At 32.4% G+C, this 21,082-nt stretch overlaps 1 protein-coding gene across 1 annotated transcript; it reads left to right on the plus strand.

The window, feature by feature from the left end:
* Positions 1-3,777: 3,777 nt before the first annotated feature.
* LOC113862723 (myosin-6) lies at positions 3,778-20,552 on the plus strand. The gene is made up of 39 exons (XM_027495872.1): positions 3,778-3,909; positions 5,602-5,730; positions 6,466-6,609; positions 6,742-6,887; positions 6,966-7,122; positions 7,279-7,337; positions 7,439-7,598; positions 8,131-8,280; positions 8,380-8,516; positions 8,595-8,741; positions 8,863-8,964; positions 9,366-9,423; positions 9,562-9,663; positions 9,910-9,947; positions 10,047-10,173; positions 10,322-10,492; positions 10,589-10,720; positions 10,837-10,946; positions 11,035-11,095; positions 11,422-11,599; positions 11,698-11,903; positions 12,059-12,178; positions 13,668-13,766; positions 14,068-14,280; positions 14,424-14,563; positions 14,742-14,856; positions 14,944-14,988; positions 15,080-15,160; positions 15,255-15,425; positions 16,805-16,960; positions 17,044-17,232; positions 17,486-17,611; positions 17,727-17,797; positions 17,913-18,012; positions 18,180-18,236; positions 18,981-19,037; positions 19,485-19,565; positions 19,651-19,733; positions 20,017-20,552. The coding sequence occupies exons 1-39, from the start codon at positions 3,907-3,909 to the stop codon at positions 20,129-20,131; spliced, it is 4,536 nt and encodes a 1,511-aa protein (XP_027351673.1). The 5' UTR covers positions 3,778-3,906; the 3' UTR covers positions 20,132-20,552.
* The last annotated feature ends 530 nt before the right edge of the window (positions 20,553-21,082 follow it).

Raw genomic sequence — 21,082 nt, forward strand, 5'->3', positions numbered from 1 at the left:
TTTAATTAAAATATACTAAAATAAAAACATAATTACATTATTATTAATGACTGCTTAAAATAAACATTCATGTAATGTACGTGTATTTTATTTACTTTATCAGAATTTTGTATTTTTATGAATAATTACGTATATATAATTATAAAATTTTTATAATAAAAAATTATAATTTATATATTATTTTCAGTTAATTTTAATTTTAAAATATATATTTAGCAAATTCTGAATAAAAAACACATTCTTATATTATTTTTTATTTTTAAAATAAACATAAATTTAATTAATAGTGTAAATAAAATATACATTAAATTATCATAAAGAATAAACATAAATTTTTAAAAGAAGCATCTATTTTTTAAGAAATATTAAAATTAAATATAATATCAAAACATTCCCACAAATCATTATAAAACATTTAGAAAGACATTTAAGACAAATCAAACATATTTTTAACATTTCTAAAGCCGAAAAGAAAATCTGCAAATTAAACACCCTCTTGTCTCAAATAAATCACTCAAATTTATCCCTTGAAAACATAATATAACCAAATCCATTTCCATCTTCCATATAATGATTATGAGCTTGAAATTGACATCTGAGTAAGGCACTAACCCCTTTCTAGGTTAGTGGTTGGCGTTTTGTATTATGTAACCATTACCAACCCAGAATTGTCTATTACATGAATAAGGTTTGTCAATATTTGGGTTATTCAGAGGATATTCATTGGAAGAAGAAGAAAAAAGAACATGTGATGACATTTCAAAAGGACTTCCACATATGATATTGATGATTGGGGACCCTTTTTCTATTTTTATTTTTTGCTACAAACTATAAAGCAGAATTTTGTCTCTTGTTTTAGTACTGAGGCTAAGAATCCTAGTCTTGCTTGTTTCTACTGTGATTCAACTTATTTGGATCTATCCCTTTAATGCTTTAACTACATTTTCATTTTCTATTCATGTTTGTACTGTTGTTTGCTTACTACTAACCCCATCCTCCACTTTAGGTTTAAGCATTTTTAGCTATACATTTACTTTATCAGAGACAAGGTTCATCATTCAACACTTGAATTTTATTTATCACATTTCTACTATGATCAAGTTGCAAACATTATGAATTAATATGGATAAATTTTAACAAAATAAAAAATAATAATTCAAAATCTTCACATAAATTTAAATTATTTTATATTTTTTAAAATTTATTATATTTTGTTTCTTTTTTAACTTAACATGTACAAGTTAATTTAAACTTAGTTACAAAATATTGCATAACGACTAAGACACGTAATTATAGTTTATTAGTTGTAAGTAGGGCTATTCTTCAACTAATCTAATTAAATTAAAATCACAAAAATAGAATTAAAAATTTGTAAATTAAATTAACTAAAAACTAATTTTTTTATTTGATTAAATTTTAAATCTCATTTTAAAAACCGATCCAATTCAATTCAAACTAAATTTATATATATATATATATATATATATATATAGTTATATTTATAAAATTAATATTTCACTTATTTTTTAAAGATTGTCTAATTTAAATCATTTTTAATTAAATCATATTAGATCAAATTTATTTATTTTTAATTTGATTCAAATCAAACTACAATATAATCTTATGATTAAATTAATTTAATTCAATTTACCAACACCTTTAATCATAAGAGATTTTGTGAGTTGTTTGTTTATATTTTAGTATCTTTTTTTAAGGTTGTCTCAAATATAGTTAGCTAACTCCGGTGCTTTGTATTTTCAATTGTGCCTAAAAAAGTTGGTTAAAAAAAACATTTTTCAACTCAATTTCTTTTAAATTTGTTTACTTTTTTAAATATTAAAGCTATAGTATTTCAAACCACTTTAAATAAATACATGTTTAAAACTTAATATTTTAATAACGTATTTATTATTATTATTATAAATAATATATATTTTTCTTCTTTTTTTTCCATAAAATTTTTCTTCCGAACAACCTAAATGTGTCAATTAGCATGTCACTGTAAAATTTTGGACATAAAAATGTAGCTGTTTGAGAGTTGATTTTTCTAGACAGTGTCCTTTCCAAATTTGGATTTGATGTACATTTTCACTCTATTGGCGTATTATCCATAATAAGAATGGTTGGTCAACACAAAATACAGTTTGTGTTTCTTTTTTTATTGGGTGTGTTAATAAATGAGAGGATAATTTAAATTACACTCATAACCATTCTCAATCTCATATACTCATACAGCGCGTGATGAATGCGCGTTCCAATATACCCTTCTCATCCAAAATATTTAATGTATTATTAGTTCGTTAAATAAATAAATAAATAAATTCAAATCACATTACCACAAATGGTATAATTGCATTTCTTAAATATATTAATACAAAAGTTATTCTTAACTCTGTGTAGAAATATTATATTTAGAAAGATAAAACCTACCAATGTTTTTGTAAATATTTTATTTGTGAAAAAAATACTTTAAATTTCAATTAACTTGTATATAAATACTTTTAAAGAAATGAATCTAGAACTAAAGTTCTTTACGACTTTGATCAGAAAAATAATATTTATTTTCATTAGTTAAAAGTTTATTCCAGTATGTTAAACACAATCGCTCGAAACCAAATCAACTTAAATTTCTTATTATACTTTGATGCTTTTTTTGACATGTATAATGCAAAAGAAAAAAGAAATACAATAACAACTGAATCAGCGTGAAAAATTAAATAAAACATGTACCAAAGATTTTCACTGGGCCATAAATTTATTTAATCATTGTAAATTTTTCCTTTATATCTTTTAATTTAAAATAATAACTATAATTATCATTAATTTATTACTGTTAATACGCGTTATACTTTAATAAATTTCACGTACTATAATAAGTTAAGAGAAGATAAAATAATAAAATTTGATACCAACACTGCACTAAGTTTGATTTCAACCTAAGTGTTATAGACCAAGATAAAAATTTATAAAACAATATAAATTAAAAAATAAAAAATCGTTAAAATGTAAGAGAGAAACATATTTAAGTCTAAATATTGTGATTATTGTTAAACAACACTCTTTTAAACAAATAGTTTTAACTGTAGCCATTTATTTAATCTATTCTTTAGCATCCAATATAATTAATCTAATTACAACACAAATAACTAATAGCATTTGAAGATTTTTACTGTAAGGATATAGGTGCTGCAACCAAAAAAGAAAATAAAAAAAAGAAATCAAAACAAAACAAAACAAAATCCATGGAAGCAAGGAAAGAGGATTCGGACCACTAATTAGAGTGGCATCCGAAGATGTTGGCGATCATGTCCATGTTTACATGTTAGCGCCTCAAATATTTTGATTTTTAATGTAACATCTTTGACAACGTTTGTCTTTGTCAAGAAATGAAAAGATACCGTAATTCTTACCAACATTGAGGGGTATTCATGGAATGCCACCCACATAAGCAAACGTTTCATTTTACCTCAACTCAACTACGCTGCAAGTGCTGCCAAATCCTAATGTCATGAACAACAACAGCGTCTGCGTTTTTAAACCAATAAAACTATTTGCCCTTAAGCCAACAAAAAACAGGAAATACATAACACCCGTAACAAAGATACCATAAGGGGCTTAATCTCTTCTTCAAAAGTTTTGGTCTTGTTGAAGGGTTTTAAGCTTCTCTCATTCGTTTCGTTTTCCACATTGTCTTCAGTTCATATATATAACTCTACGCGTATATGTGCATACCCTTTTGTTTTTTCTGCATTTGATTGTTGCAAAGCACGTATTTTTGTTGAAGTTGTGGTGGAAAGAGTGGAGGGGTAGTGTCAAGATCTTTCATTTTGATTGGTGGAGTAGCCGTTGGAGGTATTGCCTGTAGATCCGGTTGCAAGCTGAGTTTTTGATCCGATCTCTCTGAAAATGGTATTCATTTCTCATTCATTTGGATTTTTTCTTGTGGTCTTGGTTGAGTCAATTTGAAGTCTTTCACTCTCTTTCAATGACGTGAAGCTCACTTTGTTGAAATGGATTTTTAGTTTTGATGTAAATGGGGTTGAAGTTCTTCTATTTTAATGAACTGATCTACTATAGCATAGAAATATGATTTGGGTCTTTCTTTTATCTTAGAACTGATTAATGTATATATTTTTTAAATCTCATTTAGATTGGTGTGCTTCTACTTTTTGTGAATGTGCCCATTTCTTATTGTCAGCTGACATTCAATATTGGATATTTTTTTTCATCTTAATTATGCTCTTTAGAGAAATATGAAGACTCAAGGTCTCAGTCTAGGAAGATTTATAAATTACATTTATTTCAGTTATTTTACTGGACTTTTAGGGAAGGTTGATTTTACTGCAAATGCTGTCTTCTGAACAATCTGTTCTGAGCTAGGCACTGCATAATTATTGAGATGGTTCTTGCAATCAGACGTTTTTGGATTTGCACTGCTGATTTGTACTTTATAAATATGCTGCCATTTGGTTGTTGCATTGCATTGTTGATTGATTTAGATGATTTTTCATTGAGAGTAAATATTTTCTTTTAAATTGGTTCAAATTTACAATCAAACATCACTTTTTCCTCCCTACAATATGCTTAATCGAAGAGGTAAAACCTTTCTCTTTGACAATGTAGGTGCTTAACTTCAAAGTGACATATTTAATCGGTAAATGTGCATGTCTGAATGGACGAGGAGGACAAGTTTATGTCCTTTCCTAGGCTTGCGATTGTGTGACAATTGCTTATTCACCCTCCCTTTAGTAGTAATTTTTAATTCATAAATTTAATATACTTTTTGGGCGTTTCTAATTTAATCGCAAGTTAATTATGTTTCAGTTAATATAACTTACTTCTACTTAATGTTGCCTACCTTATTTTCTTTGAAACTTGACTACTCCCATGAATCTATAGTTTGTTTGCCATCAATGTCTCTGTTTTTTAATATTTTGGTTAATATCAATGTTGACCTCAATTATAGATGTGCATATGTTTTCTGATTAGGTTGCAAAGTTCTTTTAGAACCATAATGTTAGTTAAGGAAATTTTGTTTTACTTTCTTGAGCAACTTTGATTGAACTCCTTCATTGAATTTGTTAATTTTGATTACTGACAGTCTGAGATTATAGTTGAAATTTCACAGATGCTGTTTCACAGTAGGAAATAGTTAATACATAGATGAACTACTATGATGGAAGAACTAGAATTCCAACAGTCTTCTCAAACTCATTTTGAAATAGCACTGGAGGTTTCTAACAGTGGGGTGTCTAGTGACACTTTCAACTACATAGATTATTAAATCCACATTGCAACTTTAGTCTATGGAAAATGATGGATTTATTACATGCTGCTTGAGCATTTCTTGTTAGGGCTTTCTAAAGCAAAGTTGTAATTTTGTAGAAAACTAGCAATTATGTTTTATTGCTTTTTCTAATGTGCGTGTGTGGAATTATGTTTCAATTCTGTGGGATTTAAAGAGATAGAACTTGACTTATCCTTTTACCTAGTGTTTGAGTTTCACTCTATTTGTTTGATTATGTGTAAAATTTCCTTAGAGAGGGACTGAGTTCTGTTAATAGTTAGTACAGTTAAGTTGTGACACTCTCCTCCTTGTAGGCTGCTGCTGCTAATCCTGTAGTTGGGTCTCATATTTGGGTGGAGGATCCTGACATGGCTTGGATAGATGGTGAGGTCTTGGAGGTTAATGGAGAAGAAATCAAAGTCATTTGCACTTCAGGGAAGAGGGTGAGTGTGCTTTGTACTATTTGCTAAAAGTTAGTCCTCACCAATGCATTTTCTTGTTCTTCCAATTTATCAGTTTTACCAAGGTTGTTAAACTTGAGAGTTTATGTAAACTCATGGAGTATCCATAAATTTTTAAGAGTTTATCTCATACCAAAATAATATTTAAAAAGCCATAATAATGAAGTAAAGCACGAGGATAAAGATAAAATCATGCTTAAATAGCCAAATTATATAATGATAATGTGATTTTGGTGCCCCAATTGTAAATGTGGTGTTTTACAACTTGGGAAGAGGGAAGAAAAGTGGTTCCCTAATTTCAAATGGTGTTTTCTGGGTGAAGAAAATGTGTTTTTTTCTTTGTTTTGTTAAACTTGTAAAACTGGGTGTAAACTCGAGTTTACCCGAGTTTATCTAAAAATTAGCTTACATGCAATTTAACACAATTTTCTTATCTAAGATCATAAACTCATACTTCTATGAATAAATTCATATAGTTTACGAGTTAAAACACGAGTTTCACAACCATGGGTTTTACTTTGAGTGCTTTGATTCCTTAAACAAAAATGATTGATGGGAATCTTTGAAGCATAGCATAATTGATAGGTGGCTTATTGAAACTATTTATTCTTGTCAATATACATTTTTTATATTAACTCAAAACTTTGGAACTTTCTGATGTTTTAAAACTTGTGAATCCCCTCCCCCCCTTGGTTTTGTTTGTCTTGAAATTTGCAGGTTGTTGTAAAAGCTTCCGGTATTTATCATAAAGATACCGAAGTCCCACCAAGTGGAGTGGATGATATGACAAAGCTTGCTTACCTGCATGAACCTGGAGTCCTGGATAATTTGAGATCAAGATATGATATCAATGAAATTTATGTATGCATTTCAGTTGCCAATTCTCCAAAGTTGTGTCTGTTGTGTGGAATGTTGCCCTTTATTTTGCATTTATTAGTATCTAAATGTTTTCATACTGGCTTGACAAGTGCTATACTAATGTTTTGCTTCCAGACTTACACTGGGAATATATTGATTTCTGTGAACCCTTTTATAAAGCTCCCTCATTTATATGATAGCCATATGATGGCACAATATAAAGGAGCTGCTTTTGGTGAGCTAAGTCCACATCCCTTTGCAGTTGCTGATGCAGCATATAGGTAATTCTCATATCTGTCCTGCAAATAGATCATGCTATTAGTTTAGAAGTCTCACAATACAAATAATTGTGGATTTAGGCTTATGATAAATGAGGGAATCAGCCAGTCAATATTGGTTAGTGGGGAAAGTGGAGCTGGTAAAACAGAAAGTACTAAGTTACTCATGCGGTATCTTGCTTACATGGGAGGGAGAGCTGCTGCTGAAGGTAGAACTGTTGAGCAAAAGGTCCTGGAGGTAAGAGAATTAGACCTTTACCGATTTAGTTAGGCAAGCTGATTTAGTTACCATAAATTTACTTATTTGTTTTGTTATCCTTTTTCAGCATCTAAACTTCTTACAACCCCATTCAACTTGACCCTTTTTTTGGTCCCTTTCTTCATTGATTTGCAGTCCAATCCTGTTCTAGAAGCCTTTGGCAATGCAAAGACTGTTAGGAACAATAATTCAAGGTGGGGAATAATAGTAAGTTTTCTGCTTATGTAGTTTTCTATCAAGTTTTTTTGCCATCCTTTCTAATTTTAATTTTTTTTCTTGCTTGGGACTTCTGCAGTCGTTTTGGTAAGTTTGTAGAGATTCAATTTGACCAGAGGGGAAGAATTTCAGGAGCTGCCATCAGAACTTATCTGCTTGAAAGATCACGTGTTTGCCAAGTGTCAGATCCAGAGAGGAACTATCATTGTTTCTACATGCTCTGTGCTGCACCTCCACAGGTACTAAAACTCTTCTTGCTTACATTAAATTGTTTCTGGATTGAATAATAAATGTGAGTTACCATTAGAAAAACTATCTGAAAGCAGAGAGACCTTTGATAGAACAATTGAGGTTGATTTTTCCTTTCCTATCAACATCTCTATGTATGCTTAACTGTGAAGGCTGATGTTACTTGTTAGTTGTTACCTTGTGTTGTGCTTAGAGGTTCAGAGCTTGTAGTTATGTATTTTGGTTCATAGCTATCAGTGGAAAATAGCAATGGGTTGATAGAACTTTAGCATGTCAGGATTTAATTTTTCCTATTGAGACATCTTTATGGTTTAGATGTGTGAATATATATTCTATTGAGAATGATGGGCATAAACAGATTTGGAAGATACATCATGTTGGGTCAACTATTTTTTAACTTTGAATGGTGATAGGAATGGTCTGTGTTGGCAAACTGCTTTGGAAGTTCTTTGTTGATATATTCATGCTCAACTCTTTTTAATTTTATTTACTTCTGATTTTCTGGACCCCTTTTCTTAACAGGATGTTAAGAAGTTCAAATTAGGAAATCCAAGAACGTTTCATTATCTGAATCAGTCAAATTGCTTTGAGTTGGAAGGGATTGATGAATCTAAAGAATATATGGCTACAAGGAGAGCAATGGATATTGTTGGAATAAGTTCTGAGGAGCAGGTGATTTTTTAGGGTGTTTCTTTAAGTTCTTGGTTAGTTTCTTCAAGTTTGACCCATGATTGAATGCTTTGTTTTTCCATTTCCCCCATCACTCTGCAGGATGCAATATTCCAAGTTATTGCTGCAATTTTGCATCTTGGCAACATTGAATTTGCAAAAGGGAAGGAGATAGATTCATCTGTTCCCAAAGATGAAAAATCATGGTTCCATCTACAGACTGCATCTGAGCTTTTCATGTGAGCAAACAATCACTTGCATTATTTCAAGGTTTTCATTTCATTTCTTTTCCAGCTTGGCTCATAATTTTAATTCAGGTGTGATGCCAAGGCACTTGAAGATTCTCTTTGCAAACGTGTAATTGTTACTCGCGATGAAATAATTACAAAATGGCTGGATCCGGAAGCTGCTGCACTCAGTCGAGATGCTTTGGCTAAGATTGTATACACAAGATTGTTTGACTGGTAAGCCTATGAGCTGATTGGTTAAAGATATATTTGTTTGAACCTTGTTAGAATTACCAAGTTTGATCAATTTGCTTCTAGTGTAAACTCTGTTTCTTAATATTCTGTCATGCTTTTGTAGGTTGGTTGATAAAATTAATAATTCCATCGGTCAAGATCCTGAGTCAAAATCCATAATTGGCGTGCTGGATATTTATGGTTTTGAGAGTTTCAAGACTAACAGGTTTGTAACTGGTACACCTTTTGTTGTGTAATTAACATGGCTGAATCTCTTCAAGTGAACAGTTACTCCAAGAAAATTACAGATTGGTTGGGAGAGAATCACATCCTCTCCCTCTAGTTGTCATATTCTGAGATTCTAGATTGAATTGGTGATATCATTTGGCTCACCATTAATTCATTATAACCTCGCTTGTGATTAAGAATGCTTATGTGATAAGTCCCTTTGTTCTTTTGGTTTCTTGTTAAACTAAATTTTGATGAAATGTTATTTCTTTCTATCACTCATCACTAGCTGTCTACTAGAGTGGGGATTACCTAAGAGATATAAATTGTAGTTCTACCTTTTGTAACAGTAATGATGTTGGTTTCATGTTTTCCCTGGTTGTGATGGGTACTTTGCAGTTTTGAGCAATTTTGTATTAATTTGACCAATGAAAAGCTTCAGCAACATTTTAATCAGGTTTGTTTATGAAAGAGATATTATTTTCTTAACAATTGCCAGTATCTTTTGCTTGTATGTTTGAAACTGACAATAATGTCACTTATTTTTTATTTATTTAACATGCTGTTGTGATGCTCAAATAATTTTGTTCTGCAGCATGTTTTCAAAATGGAGCAAGAAGAATACAAAAAAGAGGAAATTGATTGGAGTTACATTGAATTTGTGGACAATCAAGATATTTTGGATCTCATTGAAAAGGTTTTCGCTTCTAACTATGCAATCCTTTTGTTGATTGGGTTGGTCTCTTGTAGGATGCTTTGTATTAGATATTAATTTCTATTAAAAATTATGTGTTGAACATGATGGTGAATGAAGATAGTCATAAATTTGGTAGCATGTCAGCCCTCAAATTCAGTGTAATATATGGGGTGGCTGTAGATAAAATTGATAAAAGTGGTTTGTGGAAAGATGGTGCGGTAACATTTTCAATGTTTTCATTTTCAGAAACCTGGTGGCATTATTGCTCTTCTGGATGAAGCTTGGTATACTTTTACCAAAAATCCTCCCACACACTCACACACACATATATTTTAATTATTTTTATTGATGCTTAGATAGCTATATGTGTTTGTGCTATGCAGTATGTTTCCTAGATCAACAAATGAAACTTTCGCCCAAAAGCTGTATCAGACCTTCAAAAACCATAAAAGGTTCAGCAAGCCTAAATTATCACGCAGTGACTTCACAATTTGCCATTATGCTGGAGATGTAAGTAGGCAAAGTTTTAATCTTTTCATTCAGATTTCAGAGATATGATAAATAGGATACATATGTAATATAATACATGTCCAGAATGCAATTGATTCCGCTTTTGGAAAACATGTACACTTATTCACCTAATCTATGTCATTTGTAGGTCACTTATCAAACTGAATTGTTCCTTGACAAGAACAAAGATTATGTTGTTGCAGAACACCAGGCACTTCTTTATGCTTCCAAATGCCCTTTTGTGTCGGGCTTGTTTACCCCTTCACCTGAGGAGTCTTCCAAACAATCAAAGTTCTCTTCAATAGGTTCACGATTTAAGGTGGTTGTTTATTATTTTACGTTAATTTGGAAAACAACTTATTTGTATTTCTTGCCTAATCTTTGGGGTTGTGAAAACTCTTCATATGTCCTGCAGCAACAATTGCAAGCTTTACTTGAAATACTCAGTGCCACTGAGCCTCATTACATTCGTTGTGTGAAACCCAATAATCTTCTTAAGCCAGCAATTTTTGAGAATAAAAATGTTTTGCTGCAACTACGTTGTGGGGTAAGATCTGCTAGCATTTTTACCCTGAATTTTGACAATATAGTTTGTACTGTGATTGAAGTTCAACCTGATATTATGCTACTTAATGCTTATTAGTATAGTTCATCTGGTTGTAGGGTGTTATGGAGGCAATTAGGATAAGCTGTGCTGGGTATCCCACTAGAAAAACCTTTGATGAATTTGTAGATCGATTTGGCCTTCTTGCTCCTGAAGCATTGGATGGAAGGTATCTCCATTATTCATCTTTCTTATTAGGCATGTTAGTCAATAATCCGAAAATGCTAACTTATTTCATATTTGAATTATTATGTTAGTTCTGATGAAGTCACTGCTTGCAAGAGGATTCTAAAGAATGTTGGACTTGAAGGCTATCAGGTAACTAATACTGTTTGATTAAATCTCTAATTCTTTGGGAATTTTTTTCTTGCCACCAGAAGAACCCATAAACTTTCCTTTTCTCTCTGCCTTGCATGCTACATCTTGACTACCATTATGCTGACAATAAATTTTGAAACTGTAGTTTAGGTTTAGGAGTAATCACTATTTCATGTGTTTGTCAAGTACATAACGAACATGAATTGCTAATTATGCCCATCCGTACTAACTGTTTTGGTGTTTACCGTTCGATAGTTTCTGATTGGCAATACAAGGCTTATATTTTATTTTTCTTACTGGTTTACTGGTACTATTTATTGCCACAGATTGGTAAGTCAAAGGTTTTTCTTCGAGCCGGTCAGATGGCAGAACTAGATACCCGTAGAAGTGAGATCTTAGGAAAGTCAGCCAGCATTATTCAGAGGAAAGTTCGCTCCTATTTGGCCCGCCAAAGTTTCATCTCACTTCGTTTGTCTGCTACACAGATTCAAGCTGTGTGCAGAGGTCTCTGCTAATTGCTTCTTGAAATATTAGTTTACAGTTTGCATTTGGGGAAAATTTGGACTTATGAAGTCTGATGACGTTCTTTGTACTGATTGCAGGACAACTTGCCCGGCAAGTTTACGAGGGAATGCGGCAGGAGGCTTCCAGTATGGTGATTCAGAGGTGCTTCCGCATGCACATTGCCAGGAAGGCATACAAAGAATTGTATACTTCTGCTATCTCTATTCAGACTGGTATGCGGGGGATGGCTGCTCGTTGTGAACTAAACTTTAGAAGGCAGACTATAGCAGCGATTGGCATTCAGGTATTTTGAAGAGCCATCATTATAAGATATTTTAATCATTTTTACTCTTCTCTTTGTTCATGCATTCTGTACAAAATCGTTGTTGCTGAGCTTGACTCAATTTTTATTTTGGTTTCGAGTAGAATTATTCCAACTCTGATGATTGTGTATTGCAGAGCCATTTCCGGAAATACTTGGCATGGCATCATTTCACAAAGTTAAAGAAGGCAGCAATTACAACACAATGTGCATGGAGAGGGAAAGTTGCACGGCGAGAATTACGAAAGCTCAAAATGGTAAGCACCTTTCTTTAACCCCTTGATCCTTTTAATCTGTTATTGTTAATGAAAATATGTTTAAAGCAACTTAGTGAGTTTGTAAATATCTTATTACTGATAGAACCCAAGCAAATAGTTTATGGAAAGTGAATTTAGAATTCAATGAATTCATAGGTGTATTACTATTGACATTTGGTTAATGGCAGAAGTGCTTTATAGCATAAGGTTGTTTAAGTAGCAAGTAATTACTAATTACTAGGCAAAACTTTTGACTACTTTTGTGCTAGTCAGAAGAAAAAACATGTTAAGTTTTGATATGTACAAGTATAACTGCCTCACATGAGGACTATGTTATGGTTTCCCTCATCACATTTATAGTCAGTGTTGTACTGTGTAAATCTCACCACCTAAACTTCATTAGCCTGTATGAAATTTCCACTTAAGCTAACAAAATTTGGACTCTGAAAATTAACACAATTATACTCCTTCTGCAAGAGGTTTTTCTAGCTCATACATCTATAATTTGTCTTGGATATTTTCTCTACAAGTTTCTCATTTTCACCGCTCTATGCCCAAAACCTATAAATATATCACACACTTCGATCCATCATATCTTTGGTATGGATTACCTCTAGTAGACTGCCTCATTCATTTAAAATAAATGCCTTACAAAGTATTCCTATCTCAAACTACAATGTTGTAAAAGTTTTTCAGAAAGCAGTCGAATATCATGCATGGCTGGGATGTCATACAGTCTTTGATTCTATGTACTCCAATGCTTTTCTGGTTCTTATCTGAAAGGTCTCTCTGTCTTCTTTTTTTTTTTGGTATTCCTAGTTAGCAAATAGGAAATTTAGAAAAAAATTGACAAGGGGGGGGGCTAATCCAAAGTTGATGTGAACATATTTAAGGGCTCTACAAATCCTCAAAGCCAAAAGGAATGGAATCTTTACACCATTAATTAGAAGAAATAATCCACGTTTGGCCGGAGTTTGGTTTGAACATTCCTCTTTTACTCTTGATTACTAAAAATTTCCCCTTCAGAAACTTACTATTCTTTGCCTTAAATTGGCATATACTTCACTTTAAATAACTGAGAAACACTATCATACTCCAAAGTCCAATTTGGGCCGAACGCTGACCTTTTTTCACCTTAGTTGAAACTCAACCATATCCTAACATGTTAAAATAGACATGAAACCAGATTGCTTATCCCAGCAAGCTGTACCGGTTGCACATATTGCTTTGAGTTTCATTTTTCTTTTGAAGCGGTATGTTGGGACCACATATATCTGTCACCATTGAAGCTTAAAAAAAATGCTAGCCTGAAAATCATAAAAGTAAGTCAATATTATACACATTTTGCCAGAATAAAAAGAAGGTAATTTTTTAAGGTGAAGGGAACATTTTCAGTACTATTACATCTCAAAATCCCTTTTCAAGGTGAAGGTAATTTTCTCTTGCTTTTGTTATTATTGTGATTGATATATTTTTTTTTTGGTTACAGGCTGCAAGAGAAACAGGAGCTCTCCAAGCTGCCAAAAATAAGCTTGAAAAGCAAGTTGAAGACCTTACATTAAGGTTGCAGCTGGAAAAACGTTTGAGGGTAAATGATTATGGCTTTGCCAGTGCTGACTGCTCACTGAAATCACTTTAATATGGCAAACTGGCAATTTTCCTGTAGTATGAATCAACCCTCGAATTTGTTTGAGTAAAATATGGTAGTATTCTCTGATAGCACTGTAGTAGTACTTGTTTTAGAAAATTTTACTAGTGGAGTGAAAATTGATTGTGTAATTGATTAAAAGAAATTTTGTCTGTGCTTTTTTCCGATAATGAGAAGGTGAGAACACATACTTCAGTATCTTTACTTGAGAAGTTTCTTAAACCTCTAATATTAAATATAGGTTGACATGGAAGAAGCAAAAGCACAAGAAAATCAAAGATTACAATCTGCTTTGCAAAAGATGCAACTTCAGTTTAAAGAAACCAAAATACTACTTGAAAAAGAGCGGGAGGCTACAAAAAGAGTTGCAGAGAGAGAGCCTGTCATACAGGAGGTTCCAGTTGTTGACCATGCTTTGTTGGAGAAGCTCAATAGTGAGAATGAGAAACTCAAGGTGAGGTGGTTATGGCATATATACCTTTATTTTATTCCAAGAAAGTGTATGTAAATTGGTACACTTAGGATATTCTCACATTTTTTGTAAAATAGTTTGGCATATTTTATTATTAATATAGCGCGTCCTGAAATCTGTTACAGAACTTGGTGAGTTCACTGGAAAAGAAAATTGATGAAACTGAAAAAAGGTATGAAGAGGCAAACAGAATTGGGGAAGAAAGGTTGAAGCAGGCTGTGGATGCAGAATCAAAAATAGTCCAGTTGAAGACTGCTATGCAAAGGTTTTGCTTGTGATTGAACTTTGTTGATATAGGATAAAATTTTAATTGATATGATTTGAAGTTTTGAACCATTTTTTGTCTCGTGTTGTAATAATAATCATCCATGCTCTCTTAGCAGTTCAAAATATCTTTCATCATGTCTTTTTTTTTTTTTTTTTGCTTTAATTAATATTGATAGGCTCGAAGAGAAATTCATAGACATGGAATCTGCAAACCATATTCTTCAGAAACAATCTCAACTAAACTCATCTGTGAAAACAATAGCAGAGCACTTATCTTCCCCAGTAGCTGAGGTAATTTATATCAGCTAAAGTATGTAGGCCTTCATTCTGTCTGTGCAAATATATATCTTTTGGAATATTTACAATTTTTATCTGCAGAAGTTAGAAAATGGTCACCATGTGGCAGAAGAGCAGAAAGACGTTGTAAGTACATTGTTTTCTACTATTTCTATGTGGCCTATTTAACTCTTGACTGTGTACTGTTTAATGGAAATAAAATGAGTTATCTTTGCAGGATACATGTGTTACCCCTGTGAAACAATTTGGTACAGAATCTGACTCTATTTTGAGGAGATCTTACATTGAACGTCAACATGTATGTGCTTAAAATTAGGAATTTAATTTTGTTAGTTTTCATTGTTCTTCACACAGAAGTGTCATTCTCAATTTAAAACTCTTGTTCACTGTAGGAGAGTGTTGATTTACTTGTCAGCTGTGTTATGAAAAATCTTGGCTTCAATCATGGAAAACCCATTGCTGCATTCACCATTTACAAATGTCTCATCCACTGGAAATCATTTGAAGCCGAAAGAACTAGTGTATTTGATCGCCTTATCCAGATGATTGGTTCTGAAATTGAGGTAATGTAGCTTCTTTATTCTGCATTATACTTTATATATCACATGATAATACGAGGGAAAAAACTTAGTCGAAAATTTTAGATATATGATAAAGAACATTTAATTATGGGAAAGGTAATATGATTTCTCCTATTATTTTTGACAATTTAAATTGTATTCATGTAAAAAATGCCAAAAACTTACTTTATAGCCTTTTTTCTTTGTTGATTTTAATTAGTCATGAGCCTACGATACTAAGATTGTTGGAATAAAATTAAAATGAAGAAAGCCTAGTTAAAAATTCTGTGTAATTGTTGTTTACTCTTTACTGAGTACCTTCAACATATGATGATATTAGTTGGAGAAAATAGCAGGAATGGACAGGAGCCCTCATGCTTAAAATTAATATATTTTGATGGAATGATGGGAACCTCTTTATCTTTTATTTTATTCTGCATTCAGTTCCTCTAAAGCGTATGGAAATGGTGAAATAGGAGTATGTTTGAAATTAAGTTCAAACTTCATATCATATTTGCTTTTGATCGTTATTTTTTCCCTTTTTTGTGTGCGTGTGTGTGTTGGGGGGGGGGGAGGGGGAGGATGAAAGAAGGAAAAATATTAGTGTTAGGAGGATAAGATATTCTCCTTCCTTAAAACAGTTTCTGAATCCACTTATTCTTTGTTCATTTCAACAATATTTTTTTTATGATTTGACATTTTCTAACAAAGTTGTATTGTTACTACCTCCTATAATAAAATTAAGAAAAACTTAGCAAATTTAGAGGGTAAAATAACAATTCCAATAAAAAAATAAGTTAAAATTTCATAGATAAAATGAATAATGACAGTTTATCAGTACTAAAGCACCAACTAAACAGTTCAAAATTATAAACTCGAGCCTTCAAACTTTCAATGATTATGCAGCCTAGAGGCAGTTCAAATCATGTGATTTTTGCTTTAATCTCTTTAGACTCTCATTTCTTCTTGTAATTTAACTGATTATTATAATGTGGTTGATTACACAAATTATTGAAGATGCAGTCTAGTGGACAAATTTCATAATCTGTTTATAGTGTGTTGGAGGCAGGAGTGTCCATTTATGTGTTTGTTTAATTTTAATTCTTGTTCAAGAATTTCTTGAAATTATCATTGTAAGAAGTAATAACTGTGCAAGCTTGAATGCTTCTATTGATCAGTTTTATGGTTTATTGGTCTAGTAATTCCTTTTCCTCCCTTCCATTTCTTTATAGAGTTTACAAACCTATTTCTATGTTTATTTTTTGAGCAGTTGATTATTTTGTGGCTCATGTATTTATGGTGCTTTTCTGGTATGGTAACGAAATGCATTATCTAAAATAAGTTTTTGCCGTTCTTCTACCTACACTTCTTTTACCATACAGAATCAAGATGGCAATGATCATATGGCCTACTGGCTTTCAAATACATCTGCATTATTGTTTTTACTTGAACAAAGCCTGAATTCTGGGAGTTCAACAAATGCAACTCCAGTTAGAAAACCACCTAATCCAACATCCCTCTTTGGAAGAATGACTATGGTAATGGATATTTAAGATATTGTATATAATCTGATTTTCATTAAGCACTTAAAAATTACACTTATCTCATGGGCAAATTGCAGGGTTTTCTTTCATCTCCTTCTTCTGCCAACCTTGCTGCCCCTCCCCCAGAGGTTGTACGCAAGGTAGAGGCTAAATATCCCGCTTTACTTTTCAAGCAGCAGCTCACAGCCTATCTGGAGAAAATATATGGCATCATTAGGGATAATTTGAAGAAGGAGTTAACATCAGTGCTCGCGTTATGTATTCAGGTGTGTTGAAATCTAGTTAGCAATTATTTAACTCAAGTGAGCTCTAAACCAACCATAATGGGCTGGATAAAATAGGATACGTTATCTATGGGCTGGATAGAGTTGGATAAAATATCTCATCCCATATAATTTTCATTGTTTGTCACTACATACTATCTTCTAGAAACATTCAAAAGGATTAGCCTACGTATTGTTTGTTGTCACTTATGTTTTTTATTCTGTTCCTTGTGTAAATCTCATTGCTGATATACAGGCACCAAGATCATCAAAGGGAGTGTTACGACCTGGCCGATCCTTTGCAAAAGATTCACCAATGGTTCACTGGCAGAGTATTATTGAATCCCTCAATACCCTTCTCTGTACACTGAAAGAGAACTTTGTAAGAAGCTAAATTGCAATTTAATTTCTGAACATTAAGCAATTACATCCCTTATAGCCTTGTCCATTTGTTTTCAATAAATTGCTGAAATGAGATATATTCTTTTGGGTTTCAGGTGCCTCAAGTTCTTATCCAAAAGATTTTCAGTCAAACATTCTCATATATTAATGTACAACTCTTCAATAGGTTAGTTTTTACACACATCCTTGAACACAAGAAATTTATTTTTACCATTATGTTTTTCTTCCTTCCCCTCAAAATGTGGAAAGGTTAACACCTTCTTTATTCAAATGATTATTAGTCTTCTGCTCCGTCGCGATTGTTGCACCTTCAGCAATGGGGAATATGTGAAGGCTGGATTAGCTGAACTAGAGCTGTGGTGCTGCCAAGCAAAGGAGGAGGTAATTTTTGTTTACTTTTACCATGTGTTAATCTTGATTTAGAATGTATATTACTTGGGCTTGAATGAAATGTGGTGATGGCCTATGTATCTTCAGTGTGATTTTTGGAATGGTGTACACATTTTAATAAAAGCTCCAAACTAATTGCCTTAAGTGCAAATTTGCAGTACGCAGGGTCATCTTGGGATGAGCTTAAGCACATAAGACAGGCTGTTGGATTCTTGGTAAGTGTGTCTCGTTTGATAATATGGCACCTTTTTATGCTATTATCTTACCCATATTGTTGCTGATGGTTCATTATTTTGATTATCAATGTTGATTTTATACTCATTACATTTTTTTTTTCTTTTTACTTATAAATCATATGTAGTTTGAGAGTTTCATGATTAGGTTTGGTAACAAGATAAGTCCAGTACATAAAGAAGAGAAGGCATCCACCTTTCCTTTTAGATCAAGATTGTCTACATCTAAATGCTTATACTCATTTGAAGTTACTACTGTTGTTTTTCTCAGAAAAAAAAAAGTGCCTCTTGTATTGGTTATAGAAAGAAAAACATGGCCAAACAAATTACTATGAGACTTAATAGATCAGATTTTAAACTTAAATATACCCATATACTAAGAAAGACAGCATGAGACAGGTTTTAGAAATGCATGAATTCATCAAACCAATATGCATCCATGCAATATGCTTTATCCATCCTTATTTGGTAGAGTGGGCAATGGCAAAATTGGAAAAGCAACCATATATTAGTTCTCTGTCAACTTCAAGAGATAAACATAAGGCATTCTTCTTTGCAATGGTCTTGGTATTGGAATCAATATGATGAATTGAATAAGACAACAAGAAGGTTTATCCATTTTATTTTCTTTCTTGAAGAATATTTCTTTATATGAAGTGATCCAAATCCAATCTTTGTCTTGATTATTTCTATCTTGTTTAATTGTTGTCATTTTAATAAATACAGGTTATTCATCAGAAGTATAGGATTTCTTATGATGAAATCATCAATGATTTATGCCCTGTAAGTCTTTATCCATTTCAAACCTTCATCAATATATGGCCTATCTTTGCATACTAAGTTATGAATATATTAATTTGAAGTTTAGTTCTTTAAAAGATTGTATGTGTTTGAATGTTTGGGGGCATTGGAGTTTCAATCTCTTGGGTAGGTAATGGGGATATTGGATTTGCATGTTTCTGCAGTACCAGTTGATTGGTTGCCTGGATTGTTAGTGCCTTCAACTTGGGGAGTGTATGAGGCTACTTCTAGGACTGAAATTGAGATGTATGTTATGATTTAATCTCAAGGGATGGACTTGAAGGACATTAGGAATGTTGATATAGGCATGCTCACGACAGAATTGTCTGCTTCTCTCACCTCACTACATTCCAATGTCTTTTACAGTATATGTTTATGTCTTTTCCCTTCTGTTTTTCTTCCCCTCACCCCCTGGTTCTGCTTCTCCAGATCCTAAGTGTTCAGCAGCTGTATAGAATATGTACACTTTACTGGGATGGTAACTACAATACTCGAAGTGTATCTCCAGATGTAAGTCTGTCTATATTTCCTCCAATAACAGAAAAAGGCATATCCTGAAATGGTAAATGATTGATGCATTCAAATTTTCTCTCAGGTTCTTTCAAGCATGAGGATGCTTATGGCTGAGGACTCCAATAATGCTCAGAGTGATTCTTTCTTGTTGGATGACAGCTCCAGGTGAGGGTGCTTTAGAACTACTTGTGGTCCGAGCATTAGAACTATATAGTGGGGAAAATTATCTTCCAAAATGATGGATAAAAAAGTTACTATATATAAGCATTTGTTATGCAACACATACTAAAAGTAGGTGAAGCTCAACTTATGTCATCCATTGTTCCTTGGTCAACTATTATTGCAATTCCTAGTTAATTTTTTGGGTTTATAGATGAGAAGTTAGAACAAATATAGATACTATGCAAATATGCTCTATGTTTATCAAATGGCTTTTGCTTCTTTACAGCATTCCCTTCTCAGTGGATGATCTCTCTACATCAATGCAAGAGAAGGACTTCTCAGACATGAAACCAGCTGATGAACTTCTTGAGAATCCAGCCTTCCAATTTTTAAATGAGTAGGCATAGGATGCTTAGTATGCTTTTATACTTGTGTCTTGTCAAGGAAAACAACTAAATCAGTTGTTGGTCCTTGCCATTATTGGTTGTAAATGCCTATATTTATTTTCTCTTTACATCTTTAAAGGGAAAAAAAAACATCTTGTTGGCCACATATCCCTGCATCAACATGTCATTTCTGTAAAGTTATTTGTTCATTCTTTTGTTACCATTCAGGTGTAAAATATTCATTGTTAATAGGGCAGGAATGTTTTTAGAAATTAGTGAGCTTGCCTCGTATTTTCTTTTAGTCTTTTGTTTCTGTCCCCTTACATTAAAGTGCTTTTATTTTGTTTTGGGGGACCAAGCTCACTATACCCAATTTTTGACTCTGTAAAGTCACAAGCATGAACATTTATATAGTAATGAATGGGCTATTAGTGTTCTAGAATTTGAACTCTACTTTTAATTTTATTTTACTACAATACTATTGAATGCAGACAAATATATTATACGTTGAGTCGAGGAAACTAATTTGAAAGAGCCAAAATGTTGCATTACTAATAATTTTGTTCCTTCTTTGGTTCCTTTTGGGTTTCCATTGTTGTATGAGTGCAATAATTGCTCGAGGTGAATACGTTTACTATATCATTCATAGATAAGATAGGTGTTCATGTAAAAAACAAAAACTTGATTTGTGACCATACACCGTTGAATGAAATAGTGCTTTTATTTTTCCTATAGTGCTTGTTTAATTCGATGAAAAGTTATCTAATTGGGCAACCAGGCCTTATTGAAGTGTATTAATTCAAAAGTTCTTGTTGTACCTTGTGTAGTTTTTTGTCCATGTAATGTCAAAAATTTAAAATCATTTGATATCCTATTTTATTATAATTTCCAAGAGCAATACTACTCTTACAAAATTTCACAGAACCTTTTTTCATCTCTCCAGCATATTACTCATCTTGTGTTATA

The sequence above is a fragment of the Abrus precatorius genome, unplaced genomic scaffold (assembly GCF_003935025.1).
Source record: "Abrus precatorius isolate BTA unplaced genomic scaffold, Abrus_2018 Scaffold3, whole genome shotgun sequence".
NCBI lineage: Eukaryota > Viridiplantae > Streptophyta > Magnoliopsida > Fabales > Fabaceae > Abrus > Abrus precatorius.